Source organism: Mytilus trossulus, chromosome 10 (genome assembly GCF_036588685.1).
Source record: "Mytilus trossulus isolate FHL-02 chromosome 10, PNRI_Mtr1.1.1.hap1, whole genome shotgun sequence".
NCBI lineage: Eukaryota > Metazoa > Mollusca > Bivalvia > Mytilida > Mytilidae > Mytilus > Mytilus trossulus.
In genome coordinates this window covers 52,313,356-52,332,669 of record NC_086382.1, presented here as the reverse complement: position 1 = coordinate 52,332,669, position 19,314 = coordinate 52,313,356, and the positions used below count along the sequence as shown (strand labels likewise).

The following is a 19,314-nucleotide window of genomic DNA, read 5'->3' as shown; positions in this document are numbered from 1 at the left end:
CATTCACACTGTTTTTTTCAAGATCAAAAGTTAAATTAGGAAATTTTAAACGAACCATTAAGTAAATTGTTCCTCACAATATTTTCATTCTTTGAATACTCGAACAAAGGTTAACTCATTATATCAAATGGTAGAAAATAAACACATGATAGTATTGTTCCACTCACCAAAAAATAGAAACATGACACAACAAAATAAATTTGGTAAAATCTCAGCCATTTACTTAATCTCCATATATTAAATAATATAGTTGAAGCTTATAGATAACCTGATTTTATTTGTCAATATTCTTATTTTCAAAGGAGAATCAATCGCAAAACAAAAGTGTAATCGGTAAAATTAGAGCTGAATCGCTATTGATTCGTCACATTTAATTTATTGGAAAAGCAAACGCTTTTTTGCAGGCTTGCTAAAAAAAATTGAGAAATAAAAATCAATTGTCATTTTCCATTTTGACTTTGAAAAAAAGATACTGAACCGTTTAAATTCAAACAGTGGAATTTTTTTAATTCCCCAACCAAAATTTCGAAAGAAGTAGGTTCAGTAAGACCCCATTATGGCCCCAAAATTGTTAAAATGTATACTTTTAGTTATTTATTGGACAGTAGAATGCTTCTGCTACATAAATATGGGCTGTTTATGACAATACGATGAACATTTATTGTGTATAAGAACCATTAAGTCATGCAAAATTACTGAAATCTTCACAATTTTAGCATTTTGGTTAAATTTTAGACGTTTTCCGTGTAAAACGAAAGTGGCCGCATCCGTGTTCATCCAAAATATTTAAATGTAAGTTGTATTTAATGATAAAACAAAACATATATAAAGGTTGAGGATGAACACAGATGCGACCTCTTTCATTTTTGACAAAAAAACATCTTAAAAGTGAAATTTTTCAGCATATTTGGTAAATTTTTCAGCATATTTGGTAGATTTTTCATATTTGAGCTTGAATCGGAGCGTTTTTAATGACAACATTAGTTAAAATCTTTCACATAAAATTAATTGAATCAAATAAAATAGACACTTAAGTGTTTAAACAGTGGTCAACATCTTTCGTCAGATGAACCTGAAATTTGAGGCCAAAATCGGTCCTAACCGGACCTACTCCTTTCAAATAAGTCGACAAAGTCAAATATCTACTGTAACCAACTTTATTCTATATGTAAATAGTTGTTTTCACGAAGCTGGCTATTAGATACAAAATCGAAGTGCAAGTTAAAATATACCTTTTCTATTACTTTCTATGTGGAATATCTGTATCTCACATGATTTAAATTTTGTCATGTTACGCAAACTTATATTGAATATGATTATAATGGTAATCTAAACGTACATTCAAACAATAAGACATTATATGACAAACTGAAAAGACTTGTTCTAAATAAGTGCTGCAAATGCAATATAGACGCTTCTATTTTATAGATGAAATAACTTGTATGTGTTTTATGATAGTGTTATCAAATCATATCTTTTTTGAGGCATGAAATAATACAATAAGAATTGAAAATCATTTGTAGAACATAATCACATGAATAAGCCAAATATGTCAACAAACTCATTAGTCAACGTCTTGGTACCGTCATGATTGGTTTTAAAAAAATGAATTTCTATTCATAAATTCTTTTAGAATTTTTTAAGAAACTAATGCTTTAACTTCCTTAAGCAAAGTCGACCTTAGATGAATTTTGTTGTTTTTAGATATCTTTTCATCGTATGTAAGTTATATACCTTTAAAGTTTTCAAAGACTCGGGATTTAAACGTTCTTGATAAGGAAAATTCAGAAAAGGATTCCGGTGCATGCATTTTAATAATATGATTTTAATTCACACTGTATTTTAAGAACAAGTAAACAGTTACTTGAAAGTCACAGACAATATCCAATATAGGAAAAATTAGGCCATACTGTAAGTAAACAAATAAACATACAGCAAAGCATGAAAAGAAAATCTAGTTGGAAAGGGTCATCTTCGTTTGGTTATAGTTTAAAGCTATTCCAATTAAAAGAGGAAAATGCATTTGAAAACGATTAACTGCATAAGAAATATATGTCTAAACCATTTTTTATTCAAACATCAATATCGTATTTTTTATTTATATGATTTCTTTGTTAAGATGTTATATAGGAATATCTAAAAAAAAAAAAAAGACGTGGTATGATTGCCAATGGGACAACTCTACACAAGAGACAAAAATGACACAGAAATTAACAACTATAGGTCACCGTACGGCCTTCTACAATGAGCAAAGCCCATACCGCATAGTCTGCTATAAAAGGTCCCGAAATGACAATGTAATGTTCAGTTATCTTTCAAACTTCATATTTTGTAGTTGTTAATTTTTTACAAGAAGGAGATACATCGAAATAGATTTGACAGTTTCGAGTTTTGTTTGGATATCTATTTTTGTGTTTTCATATTTGCCCAGCAAAGATAACACATTCATATGAAAGAAGCACAAATATAGATATGCAGTGTTTTATTACTTATGATCGTTTCAGTCACCATATTTCGATTTAAGGTGGTTCAGATGTAGATCGTCATCTTGAATTGTCCAATCACAGTAAATACTTTATCCAGTTCTTTGTCCAAATCTTCAAACTTGGAGAAATTATTCATTGGTTACACTGTTTATTTATATAAAGAAAACTTAGTTATGCATTGCATTATCGAAAACAAATATTTTAGAATATTTTTTTCAAATAAGCCATTTAAGGGGAGATAAATCTTTTAATACAAAATTTAAACTGAACATATAGGGAAATTTTCATTTTCTACTTGTAGCATGAAACAAGTTCGGGGACACCATTTTATTTTTTTATTTATTTTTTTAAATATATTACAAAACCTACATGTATCTTTTCATATTTTATTTCAAAATACTGTATCGTAGATTTCTTTTTATGAACAAAAATGTGTTTTTTCATGAACAATCTAAGCATTTTTTTGCAATTTTAAAACGAGTGTCGTACCTTTAACAAAAGTGCAGTGACCCAATTTTTTTAAAATTGTTTTGAATAAAAGTATAGTAATATCTTCGTTTTGGCGAAGTATAAGAAAATTCCCTGAACTACCTTATTATACCAAACCCAAATGAAGACAACATTTTATAAATCATCAAAAGAAGACATTGCTACTGACCCGAAAATACCTTTTTTCGACTTTGAGGAAAAATATTTCTTAGAATAATTACTAATGGTCGGCGGAGAATCCACTTTAAGTAATGCACACAAACTTGATATTGCATTTAAAGAAGTTGTACAGTGTGAAATTGTTTTTACTGAGTTTACCGACTTTTAAGTATTTGACACACCATATTAATTTTCTTAATTACGGTGTTGACTATTTGATCTTTCTATCTTGTGTTATAACTATTTCAAATGGAATGTCAATGCTCGTGTTATTAGACATGAAATACCCTGCAGTGATGACAATTGAATTAACAGCAGTATCCTTGACTGTATACAGACATTTGCATAAACACTTAATATATAAAAAATGCAAACACTCAGTATGTAACGTGTTGAATTCATGACGTTATACATTAAATGTCATAAGTTATAAACTTTTTCATGTAATCAAATTATAATTAAAATATTGAACAGAAACTGCACAACCTTACTTTCACTATACTTCATTATATCGCATTATAGAAATTTACAGTTATGACACAGGGCTCATTTCACTGCATCTTGCTCGTTTTAATGTAAATATTAGCTGGTATATGCCATATATCGCAATACATTTGATACATCATCACACTAATGCTAACTCTGTAATAGTTATACACCGAGGGATATATGTGTCTGGATAAGAAACCCCGTCAGTTGAGGCGCACAAGGATAATAGTTACGCTGAACGGTGCCCACTGGTCACCTGACCAGAAACGGAAAAAATTGAGTCTATACGCGACAAAAAATAGTACGTGATTTCCGGTTTAAAGTAAAAGTATGTTACTAAGGGGATACACAGTTTATTATTGCTGCTATACAATACGGATATGAGCTTAATGCATAGTTCCGGAATAACAATATTTCATAGGATATCGTGAGAGAGATACAAAAAGTTAAATATGATACACAAATAATCAATAATCATAATGATTCACTAAAAACAAACAATTGAAAATGTATAGAAGATTCACCCTTTACTCTGTTAATATCTTAAAACAAGTGACATGACTTATTTTTCAGAACAAAATTACCGAATGGCCTACACTCTTATGACATATAACTAAAAAAATGGTATGCCTCGACTCATGTACCTTAAAACTGCCACTGGTAACCTCTGGTCACCCTACACAGAAACTAATAGTGATTGCAGTTACACTGGTCATTTTATACAAATACATAGTTACTTTAATCCCTTTGCAGATAAATTTACAATGGTTCTTCTATTTACCTGACACAAATAAAGATACTGAATGGCCCCCCTACACAGATATTGAATTTCGTTATATCTTGTCACCTTTTACATAATTAATTGTGGTGACCTCTGGTCACCCTACACATATATTAAATTTGGTAACCTCTGGTCACCCTTCAGATATATTGAATTTACCTACAATTATAAGGTACTGAATTTGGTAACCTCTGGTCAATCTTGCCACCCTAAACAAATATTGAATTTTGTTACGTTTTACACAATTAACTATGGTGACCTTTGGTCACCCTACACATATATTAAATTTGGTTACCTGTGGTCACCCAACACATGTAATGAATTCCCCTAAATATTATAAGATATTGAATTTCGTTACATCTTGTCACCTTTTTTTATAATTAATTGTTGTGACCTCTGTTCACCCTTTACATATATTGAATTTACCTACAAATTATAAGATACTGAATGTTGTAACCTCTGGCAAACCTTGCCACCCTAAACTGATAATGAATTTTGTTTCATCCTGTCACGTTTTACATAATTAACTGTGCTACACATTTATTGAAATTGGTTATCTGTGGTCACCCAACACATGTATTGAATTCCCTAAACATTATAAGATATTGAATTTGGTTACCTCTGGTCACCCCGGCAAGCCTTCACAGATATTGAATTTTGTTTCATCTTGTCACCTTTTACATAATTAATTAGGGTGACATCTGGTCATCCTACATATATATTCATTTTTTTAGACACTATGAATAAATATTGAATTTAGTTACCTTTAATAAGCCTAATTAGATGTTTAATTTAATAATCTATGGTCACCCTACCAAGATGTTGAATATGGTTAACCCTGGTCACCCTACAAGGATGTTGAATATGGTTACCTCTGGTCACCTTCAAAGATATTGAATATGGTGACCTCTGGTCACCCTACCAAAATTTTGAATATGGTTACTTTTTTTCACCCTACACAGATATTGAATAAGATTACCTCTAGTCATCCTACAAAGATATTGAATATGGTTACCTCTGGTCATCCTACACATCTATTGAATATGGAAACCACTGGTCACCCTATACAGATTTTTGAATTAGTTATAAACTTGCCATCCTACGCAGATAAGGATCACGGTTATATCTGGACACCTTTCACATACTTTTAATTGAGTTACGTTCGGTAACAAAACGTATATACTGGCTTTTAATACCTCTTGTCACCCTAAATAGGTCTTGATTTTTGTAATATCTGGTCACCCTATACTAAGACAAAAACAATCAAAACCAAAGAGTAAACAGATATACTAAAAGACATTTACAACAACATTAAAAAAAGTAAGGAACATCAGGAATCTTCTTAATCATGTTCGTGAGGTTAGATGCCTTGAACGCTCCCATCGTGTGAGTTCTTTCTTAAGTCTGGTAATAATGAAAGTGTACTGATGACTGTGGAAGAGTTTTTATATGATTAATTATAATGCTACTTATAATAATCAAATGTATACACATTAACATTTTATGTACTTTTTTTATTTGTACATTCAAACATAAATCATAAATTCAAAGTGCTTAACATTTTGTCATTTTCAGGTTTTTCCTGGGCATGAAATACCATTTCCTTGGTGAGTATGCATGCCAATAGCAAAGAAGGGGACTTACTAATCCTACTCCATGGAATGTTACTATGTTTTATGAGTAAGAAAGTTTAAATTTGTCACAATCCTGTTCTTCTTGTCGTTCACTTGAATCGTCTGAAAGTAGAAAGATCATTTCATTTAACGATGCAAATACATTGAATATTAAATACTGTGAATTCAATTTTTTAAGAAATAATTTATTAATAGATCTTTGAATTATGTTTTCATAATAAAAAAAATAAAAACATCGTAATTTTAGCTATCTAGATGAACTCGAAAACATTGGTCGCCTGAAAAATATGGGAGAACAAAGTGAAGACAAAAGTAAATTGACAGCAGAGAATATGCTCAAGACAGATCTCGACCAAACTGTGCAATGGACTTCATCCATCGAATGCACTGTTCCATCACAGACAGCAGTTGGGACGATTTATAATGTGGACATTGTCAATGTAGTGTGCAATTGTCCAGCTGCAACAACAGGAAGTAAGTTTTTTTTTATAATCTTGAGTCAGTTTAACAATGTTTAAAAGTACAACATCAAGTATGAATTGTTGAAATCATGATTATTAATTTCGAGTGCCGTATATGGTCCCGGAAATGCTCACCCTTCTGGAGCAACTTATTTTACCTCATGTTTAAGTCAATCTTTACTGAATGTTCATTAGTGGTTTTGTTCAAATTTTGTACAATTGAAAGTCAACCATAAGGGTACAATGCATTTATTTATGTTTCATTCTCTTCTATTTTTCAGGAATGTGTAAGCATGTTCATTTAGCTGAATTGATTGCTTCTAAAAGGAACATCGACCTCACTGTAGAGTGCATATCAGAAGCAATGAATATACTTAATGCAGAACAATATTTTAATGACAGAGATAACAACCAGGTAGAGGTTTAGTCCAGATTGGAAAATGTATCAGTTGTTAATTTGACCTCATTCAAATGTACATGTTTTGCCAATAGCCATGGTAAACATTTTGTTTGTGTAATGGTAGCAAAAATGGTAGTTCCATCACCTGACATAGCGTCTACCTCGATTGATGAAACAAGACAACAATTAAAGAAAGACAAAGAAACAACCGACCAGGCTATTAAAAGAAAAAATGAGGAAATCAATATATATGTAAACAATAAAAATTTCCAGACAACTGACGTGAATAAAAATAAAACTATTTTACAAGCACTCACAGCGGCATTACATATTTGTAAGACAACCAACTTTTCCAAAACAACAAGAAAGCGAAAGCAACAACCGCTGTTTCCAAGCAGAAAATCCAAAAGTTCAAAAGCTGATCATGATTATTAAGTAAGCTGAAAGTGTGTTCTGAAAAAACGGGGGCGTAAAGATAATGATGATGGCAGTTTCAAATCTACCCAAAGAAAGAAAGGATCCATTCGTAAACCATTTCAATGAAAAAAATGATGAAATATTATACTAATTTTGAGAAACTGCGTTTTCTTGATATTCATTCAAAAATTTTATTTGTAACATTGGTGCCTAAAGGCTTTAAAAGTAGGACATATACAGTTTGCTCTTGAAATGTTTTGCAAAGATACTGATGTTACCAAATGTATATAATTTAATATAACAAATACCTAGATTTTTCTAATAAAGATTTTGTCAAGAAGATACATTGGCTAATTATTACATTGGACTTGGTCTGTTTGCTGTCTCAAGTAGGTAATATTTTTTAAGCAAATGATAAAATATATTTTAAGTTAAGATAATACGTGTGATGTGTCTAATAAATCATTACCTGGCAGCATTGTCTCTATTGTCTTCTAAGAGGCCTCAAAAACTTTCCCGTGCATTGCTTTGTTAACAATTGTTTTATTTAGTTCGCCTATAACATGTCCAATAATTTCTCTGCAAATAAAAGTTAAGACAACAATTTTATTATTACAGCACATTTCTCTACCTACATGATTTCATAAAATGACATCATTTTAATTCTTCTAGTTTTAATAAGAATCATTTAATCTTAACAAAGAAAAGACTTTACAAGAGTGCATATTATTTTATTGACTTAAATTTTTTTTTAAATGTTTTAATATGTTGGTTCTATGATGCTTAATTTATATAATTAATAACAAAAAATGTATTCAATAATTTCAAATGTTTCCTAGCTACAAAAAAAGAGCATGTTAAACCGTTGAAAAAATAAATGAGAAAAGCAATGTTATACATATCAACAATGAAACATAGGACCAAATCGAATTATAAGGCCAAATTAAATAGTAATTTGTACATCAATAATTATAAGTCAATTATTCTACCTAGCTTTCCGATAAAAATGTAGTGTGGATTGTTTCAACTTTCAAATCCAATATCTGCACATCGAGACCACAGGTCCCCAAATCAAGTATTTGCATTAGGTGACCAGAGGTCCTCAAATCCAATATCTGCATAAGATGACCACATATTTCACAAATACGATTTCTTCATAGGGTGACCAGAGGTCCACAAATCAAATATCTGCATAAGGTGACATTGGTCCCCAAATCCAATATCTGCACAATGTGACCAGAGGTCCCCATATACAATATCTGCATAAGGTGACCAGAGGTCCCCAAATTCAATTACTGCATAAGGTGACCAGAGGTCCCCAAATTCAATAACTGCATAAGGTGACCAGAGGTAACCAAATCCAATAACCAAATCCAATATAAACATAAGGTAACAAAATCCAATATTAACATAAGGTGACCAGAGGTAACAAAATCCAATATTAAAATAAGGTGACCAGAGATAACCAAATCCAATATAAACGTAAGGTGACCAGAGATAACCAAATCCAATATTAACATAAGGTGACCAGAGGTAACCAGAGGTAACCAAATCTAATATATGAATAAGGTGACCAGAGGTAACCAAATCCAATATTAACATAAGGTGACCAGAGGTAACCAAAACAAATAAAAACATAAGGTGACCAGAGATAACCAAATCCAATATTAACATAGGGTGACCAGAGATAACCAAATCCAATATCAACATAAGGTGACCAGAGATAATTCAATCTTATATATGAATAAGGTGACCAGAGGTAACCAAATCCAATATAAACATAAGGTGACCAGAGGTAACAAAATCCAATATTAACATAAGGTGATCAGAGATAACCAAATCCAATATAAACATAAGGTGACCAGAGATAACCAAATCCAATATTAACATAAGGTGACCAGAGGTAACCAAATCTAATATATGAATAAGGTGACCAGAGGGAACCAAATCCAATATAAACATAAGGTGACCAGAGGTAACCAAATCTAATATATGAATAAGGTGACAAGAGGTAACCACATCCAATATTAACATATGGTGACCAGAGGTAACCAAATCTAATATATGAATAAGGTGACCAGAGGTAACCAAATCCAATATCAACATAAGGTGACCAGAGGTCACCAAATCTAATATTAACATAAAGTAACCAGAGGTAATCAAATCCAATATTAACATAAGGTGACGAGAGGTAACCAAATCTAATATATAAATTAGATGACAAGAGATAACCAAATCCAATATGTGAATAAGGTGACAAGAGATAACCAAATCCAATATTAACATAAGGTGACCAGAGGTAACTAAATCTAATATGTGAATAAGGTGACAATAGATAACCAAATCCAATATTAACATAAGGTGACCAGAGGTAACCAAATCTAATATCTGCATAAGGTGACCAGAGGTAACCAAATCCAATATAAACATAAGGTGACCAGAGGTAACCAAATCCAATATTAACATAAGGTGACCAGAGATAACCAAACCCAACATAAGCATAAGGTGAACAGAGATAAGATAACCAAATCCAATATTAACACAAGGTGACCAGAGGTAACCAAATCAATATTTACATAAGGTGACCAGAGGTAACCAAATCTAATATTGACATAAGATGACAGAGGTCACCAAATCCAATACTTTAATAAGGTGACCAGAAGTTACCCCATTCTAGCATATAAAGTCCAACAGAGATTTTACTAGAAACGATTGCAAGTTTTAAGTTTAAAAAGAATAATAGTTGCAGCATTATATAAACATACAGTACAGCCTGTGACTTCCTCTTAGTTATGTCCACCCTCTTGCATGGTCAACATCCGATGGTGAACATTTATTGGGGTATTCAATCTTGAGATGTTGGCCATTTATTGGGGGTCATAAATCATTGGCAGATTTTTTATCTAATTATGTTACCTGTTAAAATCAATCAGGGTTGAAGTTTTCAGCTAGTATGTTTCATTAAAATTTACCTGTACAGGTAACTTGGATTTCTTTTAAAATTAACATTTCACCTTTTTTGAAAATGTAGAAAGAAATATTGTTTTAGTCTGTTATTAAATTTATCATTATTTTTTTGTCTTTAATTTTAGTTTTTTTTTTTAATTTTTAATTGGTTTTTTTTCTTCATTTTTGTATGTTTTGTTTCTTACTTTTTTGTTTCTTATTCTTTTAATTTCTTAGTAAGAATCTTGAGAAGAAATAGCAAAAGTCAAAGCTAAAGTTATTGACTTGCATTTGAAATAAAATGACTTGTAATGATTGTTTTTTAAATAAAAGGTTTATATAAATGTACATGATGTACATTGTATTCAATTGTTTGTTAACATTATTAAATTAATACTAATTAATTACTATTAATAATAACTAATAATCATGCAAGTGATATTTTAAATATAAAAAAAAATGAAAGTAATTAAACAATTTGGTTTCTTAACAAAATAAGATGATCAACATCAATCGTTTTACAATAAATTTTGATAACATCTTATATTATTCAGGAAAACTACAAGTAAAATTATATGGTTTGGGAAAAAACTAATTTTGTTTATCTAATTTTTTGTCAAATCTCAAAACAAGAGTACTGCATGTTGTGCACAAACAATCACCGAAAAGACTTATTTTCCAAATGCCCACCTAGTTTATATCATCAAATTTTGATAAATGTTCATTAAAAATGCTAATCATAATGAAAATTGTTCTTATATATCTGAATCAAGTGAATCTTATGAAAATAAGTTATTTAAAGAAATTGTCTTGAAACTTATTAAATATCATATTATGTTTTAATTTCTTTCAAAATTTGTCTCCAGAAAAAATAAAGTGCACTATATATATCTTTATTCTGTTAAACCTTTGCAATTACAATGGTATACAGGCACTACATGACATCAATAATACAGACATAAATACATGAAAACACAGAGCAAAATATGTACACTATTTACAATTATACTGATAGTATTTAGCCAGGAGGGCACACATGGGAATTTATAAATCTAATGAAAGTACACATTTTTTTCAATTAAGATTTTATATTTAAATTCATAACTTTCTTAAACATAATTATATTTGGACGATTTACATATTTTTTATCAATATATTTGTTTCTTTTTACTGACATCTCTGTGCACATCATAATATAATGATACTCATCTCCAAGATCTTTAGAGTAACATAATTTACAATTTCGTCTATCTCTCGGAATATTTGTCCATCTCCCTATCTCAATGTTTAAAATATCATATGACAATAAAAATATTATCAATTTTTTCTGTAATGAATATTTCTAATACTTATAAGTATTTTATTCAATAAAGAAATAATGAATTGCCTAAATTTTATTTAGCATAAGTCCTAAAGACAAGTTTAATCATATGTTAAACAATGTTGAATGCAGATCAGTCTATCTACAATATTAAACCATTTTGATTTTAGAAAATTAATTTGAGAAACACTTTGTCAAGAGAAATAGGCAGGCATTGTAAATGTTTGCAGTATATTTGAAAATGATATTCATTTATTCTTCACTACCAAAAAATAGACTTAATTTAAAAAATAACTCAAATTGATAAAAAATTATTTAAAAGGTATAATATCAAAACTAATAGTCATGAGTCAATCATTTTTTAATTAAGCTGTTTGTTCAACTAGTTTTATTATTTCATTTTCTTTTTTAATTTCTTGTCATAATCACACTTATTAAATTTGACAAACACATACATGTATATTTTACCTGAGACACCTGACCTGTCAGTTATATAATTTTAACACTTCAATGCATTCAAGATTTACCTTTATCCTTGACTAGTTTTTGAGTAATACCTTGTGTATTAAAAAAGCAACAGGGGGTATGATGATGAACATATAGGGCCACCATGGTGAACATATTTTTTATGGCCACCATAAATAAGATAAAGTCACAGGTAGTACTGTAGTGTATGTTTCCATCATATTAAAGGTTTGATACAATAAATCAAATGCATACATACCACTCTCATCTACATTTTCTTGGGACTTCTGAAAAAAGATTTCCTTCTAGTCTGTGATTTGAACATTTAAAAAAAAATCGTGTCATCACAAATGACAAATCATGCAAAATGAATGAAACAAATATTTGCTTTGAATGACCAAATCAAATATTAACATAAGATGACCAGAGGTAACCAAAACCAATATAAACATAAGGGGACCAGAGGTAACCAAATCCAATATAAACATAAGGCGACCAGAGATAACCAAATTTAATTTTAACATAAGGTGACCAGAGGTAACCAAATCAATATTAACATAAGGTGACCAGAGGTCACCAAATCTAATATTAACATAAGGTGACCAGAGGTCACCAAATTTAATATTAACATAAGGTGACCAGAGGTCACCAAATCCAATATATTAAAAAGGTGACCAGAAGTTCCCCCATTCTAGCATATAAAGTCCAACAGATGTTTACAAGCCCCATTTCTGGTTAAGATGACCACATGTAATCAAATCAAATATTTGTGTAAGGTTATCAAGAAATAATAAAATGATTTGTTCAATCCAGCCTAAGTGGCCATTTTACCAGAAACGATTGCAAGTTTTAAGTTTAAAAAGAATAATAGTTGCAGCATTATATAAACATAGTGTATGTTTCCATCATATTAAAGGTTTTATAAAATAAATCAAATGCATACATACCACTCTCATCTACATTTTCTTGGGACTTCTGTAAAAAGATTTCCTTCTAGTCTGTGATTTGAAAATTTTAAAAAAAATCGTGTCATCACAAATGACAAATCATGCAAAATGAATGAAACAAATATTTTGCTTTGAATGATTTAATTAAACTTAAGTTTGTATTCAATTGCTCGGTATGTTAATTTTATTTACAGATAATACAGACGTTGACAGGATCTAGATCTAGGGTATATTGCCAAATAGAAAGAAGAATTGTCTATTTTTAGTTTTCTATTTTTAGAACTACAATATTACTACACAGAGAGTACTATTTATAGGGTGACTAGTGGGCACCGTTCAGCGTAACTATTATCCTTGTGCAGTTGAGGCCGGAGGGGTTTCTTATCCAGACACACCGTATCCCGATATTACAATATACGGACCACTTTAATAAGTGTGCGTCTATGCCACATTCTGTATGTATGCGCCTGTCCCAAGTCAGGTGGTGCCTGTAATTCAGTGGTTGTCGTTTGTTTATGTGTTAAATATTTGTTTTTCGTTCAATTTTTGTACATTAATTAGGCCGTTGTTTATCTCGTATGAATTGTTTTACATTTTCATTTCTGGGCCTTTTATAACTGACTTTTTTTATATCCAATAGAGTAAGGCCGAAATACAACACATATACATTATGTTTAACATTCACCATAAAAAATGAGTAAACCGATACAGTGCGTTCTTTTAACAACTAAAAAGCGACAGGTCTCCGCTGTTTCAGGTCTGTTAGCACAGCAAAAGTCGTCTTGTAAGTAAATTACCGGTTACAAGTAATTTTTGTTCTTGGTTGAGACATTTTCGATGATGACTGATGTACCCATATTTTGACTATTTTATTAATTATGACTGTTAATTTAACGCATCCTGTAAATATAACGGAATTTGATGAGACTGTTATTAAAGAGAGAGGGTTAGCGCTATAGAACCAGGTTTAATCCACCATTTTCTACATTTGAAAATGCCTGTACCAAGTCAGGAATATGACAGGTCTATTCGTTTTTGATGCGTTTTGTTATTTGATTTTGCCATGTGATTATGGACTTTCCGTATTGATTTTCCTCTGAGTTCAGTATTTTTGTGATTTTACTTTTTTTTCTCACCTGGAATGGATTCACATAACGGGTGCTTCATGCATTGCAGGAAACACTTACTTTGTTAATACACCTTGTCTTGTACATTTTGAAGTTAAAGTGTTTCTATCGGTTTTCGTACTTTACTTCCAATGTATCTCAATGGATTTGTTAAATTAAAACATACATTAAATACATAGTATCCTGTATTCGAATGTAGAAAAAACATCATTTTTGCTGTATATTTATCAAATATTAAAACAATTGCACTATTTACGTTTTGATGAAAATTGGCAAACATAATCTTCTCGCGTAATCAAACTGAATTTCATTTTAATAAAGAGGGATCCATTAACTCGTTTTCAAATTAAATAAGTTTGAAAGATAAAAATCAGTCGAAAACTGAATCTTTTACGATAAGTCATAGTTTAACGTCGCGAAAAGAAAGGTTTACGTTAGAATCGTCATTCATCCCCTGTAACTGTATCGTGTGCCCTTAATTGTGTAGAGCCGGTGTTCGTGTTTATATGACAAAGAACACATACAGTTGGAATAAAAGTACATAACAACATTGTTGAGTGTTAAAAGAAATCAAACTTACATAGAAACATGTCAGATCAATCGTTAGTTTTAAAAAGGTTATTGATCGAATGGAAGTTTACAATAAGAATGCATTATTTAGATCAAATAAAAGCATTTGAACTGGTTAATTGAGGGATTGTGCCACTGGTAATTTAAGACCTATTTTCCCCGTTATTACTGTAAGTTTTATTATTGACAAATCTTTTTGTCATTCCCTTACTTGATTACTTAGCATCATTATTTATTCAGTTATTGTTCAAATTATCTTTTTCATCACATATACTTGATAAAACCATTTTATGAACACTTTATCTGTTATTAAATAACTAAGTTACTGATACACGGAGCCTTGGCTCACACCGAACAGCATGAACATGATTAAATATGAAAAATATTTGATCCAAATCAGCAATATTGAAATGGTTTACAATGAATGCTTTTTGATTGCATAATTCTACCTTCGTCATTTTATTTCAAAACACTATGAATGTTAAAGACGCTATTTTAGGAATGCAAAGACAAGCATTAATCGTACATATTCTTACGTTATATCGATGTCTAAACGCTGGTAAGTGTTATTTGAAATATTTCTGTTATATCACATGATAAGCTTTGATAACCCTAAGTATATTAACCCTTTTTAAAAATCATATCGAACGAATTATATCACAAAAGTGTGCTTTATTGTCTAAATTTTATTTAGTATGCTCAAAGTTAATATATTTGATATAATGTGTAAATACAAATAAGTTCGCAGGCTCATCTGCATGTTCTTCAAGAATTTTGTTCATTTGCTTGACAACATTCTGTCCGCAGTAAAAAAAATAAAGAAGAAAAAAAGAGGGGGGGGGTCTTCAGACATACTGTGAAAATATTTATTTGCGTAGGGTATTAACCATATGTGGATTCTAAAAAAAGAACTTCTGGATAATTTTAAATCTTAATCGTTCTCTGATATTTATTAATTTTAGATTTTTTAATCATGTATCCATCCAATACCTATGTGCAATGATTTTTTTTTAATAGAAATAATAGAAAATCCTTTTAAAACGTAAAAAATAAGTAGCATACGCTATAAAATTATCATTTGAGAATACCATACAGTATATTTTGTCAATAGTGAACATACAAATGCAAGTAAAAGATGCGACACAGAGGAACCAGTGATCCGAGTGCTGGAGTTTCTTATCGACACCATATTTGTTGAATTTTGGAGGTAGACTTTTCTAACCAATTGGCGGTGTTTTCCTGTTACATTTAAGTAACATCACGGTGTCCTCTATCACATTTTTGGAATACCACGAAGTTATAACGCAGTCATCGCAGAACAAGAATCTATGACCAACGAAACATTTTTTTATTTTGAAATAATCTCACACACATCCCCCCACACACACACACCTTAGTAGCAATATACCCATTTAACCTGCATATGCATATGAGGTAATTCCCCTTCTAATTTGGTATTTAAAAGCTTGCATCTAATACTAAGACTTTATAAAACGTCGAAAGTGAACCAGGATCATGTCAAGAACTTCGCGTCCTTTTTCTAAAAAAAAGGTTAATCGGAAAATACCAAGACCTTTGTACTGACGTTGTTTAACATCTGAATTGTTTTACGTGTTAAAGTGTTCTTCTATTTGTCTATTATTAACCTTTAATGTTCAGAACATTTTTATAATTTCATTTCTGGCGATAATAGAATTGTGTGTTTGTGCTATGGCCAGGTTTAAATAGCTATAAAACCAGGTTCAATCCATGTTTTTCTACATATGGAATGCCTGTATAAAGTCAGGTTTATGACAGGTTCTCCATTTGTTTGATTTGTATATATAAATTTATATATAATTGTATATGATGTCCGTATAGTGAACATATATGAACATGCACAAGCATAACGTATTAACTGAAATATGTTAGCACCTAACGAGGGGGCAGAGGGTATGTTACTGCTAAGAAATGGGAAATTGATAATTGGGAACTTTGAACCGTATTGTTATTCATAGCTTTTAGTGTGAAGTCGTCCATCTGTGTCCATATTAGAGAAGATATCAAGGTGCGAAGCAGTCCTTCTAGCAAGGTGCTTTTTCTTTTTGTCTTTTAGAAGGTTATGAATGAATTTTGCTTCATACGAGTACAAAAACAAATCGGCCAGTTGGGTAAGCACTTTTAGTTCCCAATGAAATACCGACTTTCTGTTAAAATATCAATCCTCCAAACTCAAGAAATATATTGTTCATCAAAAAGTCCAGCATTTTGATAATATCATTCTTCAGTATATTTTCTGGTAGAATCAAACTAAGAATTATTATAACCCAAAACAAAGCGATTCCCAGTAACTCAGTCTTTACAAGACCTCAAAAACAAATTTCATTTTAAATAATCCCTTTCGGAAACATAGGTTTTTAAACAATATATAAATTTATAGTGATAGAAATATATCAAATAATTCTGAATTTGAAAAACCCTTTTTTTCCTATTTTTTTTTTTTTTTTTTTTTTTTTTTTTTATTTATATATACTTTTTTTCCACAGAGGCATCTTTGCTTTACAGACCAAGTTTTATTAGTTCCTGGTACGAAGCCACAGCTCAAAATGTCAATTTTTCACATCTAGTCATTAATCATAACCTTGGAGAATATCCCGTCAAAGTTGATGTGCAAGTTAAAATAAATGAAGGGGGGCTGGATTACATCTTCACAGGATTAGGATCTTCACAAAGAGATGACGATATTTTCAAAGACTATGGTGGAGTTATATACAAGTACAATGACCAACATATCGAATTGTCATTTCCGTATTCATATAACGGTGCTGATACTGGAGGCTTAGCATATACCGGTAACGTAGGCTAAGACTAAGATAAACTAACAGTAAACATAATATTCAGATATGTTGATGATGGTTTTATTTCGTTAACAATCCAAATTTTGCTGATTGGGTTTCATTAATAAATTCTACAGAACTAGAAGTTAAAGAAACATAAGACACGACTTCCTACGACTTATTTTAGACTTATACTTTGAATTTGATTTAAGCAGTCAGCCTCAGTAACATAATCTGTGACAAACGAGACGTTTTCAATTTTGAAGTTACCACCTTAGCAGCAATATACCAATATCATTTGTATATGAGATATACATTATCTTTCTTCTCTTTCATTAATTAAGAGCTTGCAATCTCTACTTGAATTTATGATACGTCACTAATGTCTGAGTAGAAAATTGATGAGCCATGGTAATGTCAAAGAACTTCTCGTTATTTTTCTAAAAGATAAGTTCATTGGAGAATGACAAGACCTTTTTGAAAAACAATTCAGTATCAACTTCACGAATAGTACTGTGTATAATGGTTCTGAAGTATAGAGTCTAGGTACTGCCGTTTTTATCATCTTAATTATATTTCCACTTTTTTGTGCTTGTATATGTTTATCCTTTAAAGTTAATCCATTATATGCTTTTGGCGTCGATCAGTACTTATACGTCTCCTCACAGTGTTATCAATATTAAGTTAGTGCTATGTTCAGTTGTGTGTCCTTGTCTTTCAATTTGCTTATGTGGTTTGTACATATATCATTTTGTGTTGAGTTATTAAAACAGCTATTTGTTTTGTATTGATTAAGATTTTATTATCATGTTGGCTGATGTACCTAAAAGTTTGTCGTATTTATCATGTCTGCTTGCTGAAAATAATTCTATGCGACTGTCATACAAATGAGAAGTTAAGCAAGCTATGAAATATGGTGACATCCACCCTTTCAAGTAAATCCGTGTATTTATTAAGTCAAGAATAAGACAGTTGTTTTTCGTGAGATGTTTTTTAACCTTTCATTTTGCTATTTAAGAAAGGATTTCCATTTTAAATTCCCATTGATGTTCGGTATTTTTTGTTGTTTATTTTGGCTTCTTATAGTTTTCCCCCTTTTTATCTCATCTGGCCTAAAAGGTCAAGTGAGATTTCCTCATCAGTTGGCGTTCGTCGTCCGTCGTTCGTCTTCATCATTCATCGTCGTCGTTAATTTTACAAAAAATCGTCTCCTTTGAAACTACTTGGGCAAAAACCGACTTTTGCCACAATTTGGGTATCTTGTTTATAAAAAATTGTCCGACGGCACGGTCTGCTTAACAACATGGCTGCCATGGCTAAAAATATAACATAGGGGTAAATTCCAGTTTTGGCTTATATTTCCGAAACTAAAGCTTATATAGAAAACTTGACATGGGGATACAAATTATTATCAGGTTGAGATCTATCTGCTCTAAAATTTTCAGACGAATTTTTTTTGAAAATTTGTTTAAACTTGGCCACAATCAGAATAAGGGTATCTAGTTTTAAAACACATGCGGTGGATGACCCCGCCTGCCAAACAACATGGCAAACGTGGCTAAAAATAGAACATAGGATGAAATACAGTTTTAGTCTTATATCTTTGAAACTACAGTAAAAGTATAATGGTTGCATTATTTCATGCAACAATTGTAACCAACAATTTCAGGTGAGCAACATATGCTCCTTGGAGCCCTTCGATGTGTTTAGTCGTCGCTGTTTTAAAACCATAGACTTTTTTTTATTCTTTTATGATATTTACGTCTTTCCATCTTTTCACTTGAAGACCTTTTGATCTTGTGGCAA

The 19,314-nt window shown here is 30.8% G+C and overlaps 1 protein-coding gene across 1 annotated transcript; it reads left to right on the top strand.

Moving 5' to 3' along the window:
- The first annotated feature begins 5,920 nt into the window (after positions 1 to 5,920).
- LOC134687595 (uncharacterized) lies at positions 5,921 to 8,403 on the top strand. Its single transcript, XM_063548011.1, has 3 exons — positions 5,921 to 6,084; positions 6,286 to 6,512; positions 6,781 to 8,403. The coding sequence occupies exons 1-3, from the start codon at positions 6,074 to 6,076 to the stop codon at positions 6,924 to 6,926; spliced, it is 384 nt and encodes a 127-aa protein (XP_063404081.1). The 5' UTR covers positions 5,921 to 6,073; the 3' UTR covers positions 6,927 to 8,403.
- Positions 8,404 to 19,314: the final 10,911 nt, after the last annotated feature.

Excerpts from the sequence above, each read along its gene's own strand:
- LOC134687595 (XM_063548011.1), top strand. Across the intron at positions 6,513-6,780 it reads TCCAGCTGCAACAACAGGAA|GAATGTGTAAGCATGTTCAT; the intron begins GTAAGTTTTTTT and ends TCTATTTTTCAG.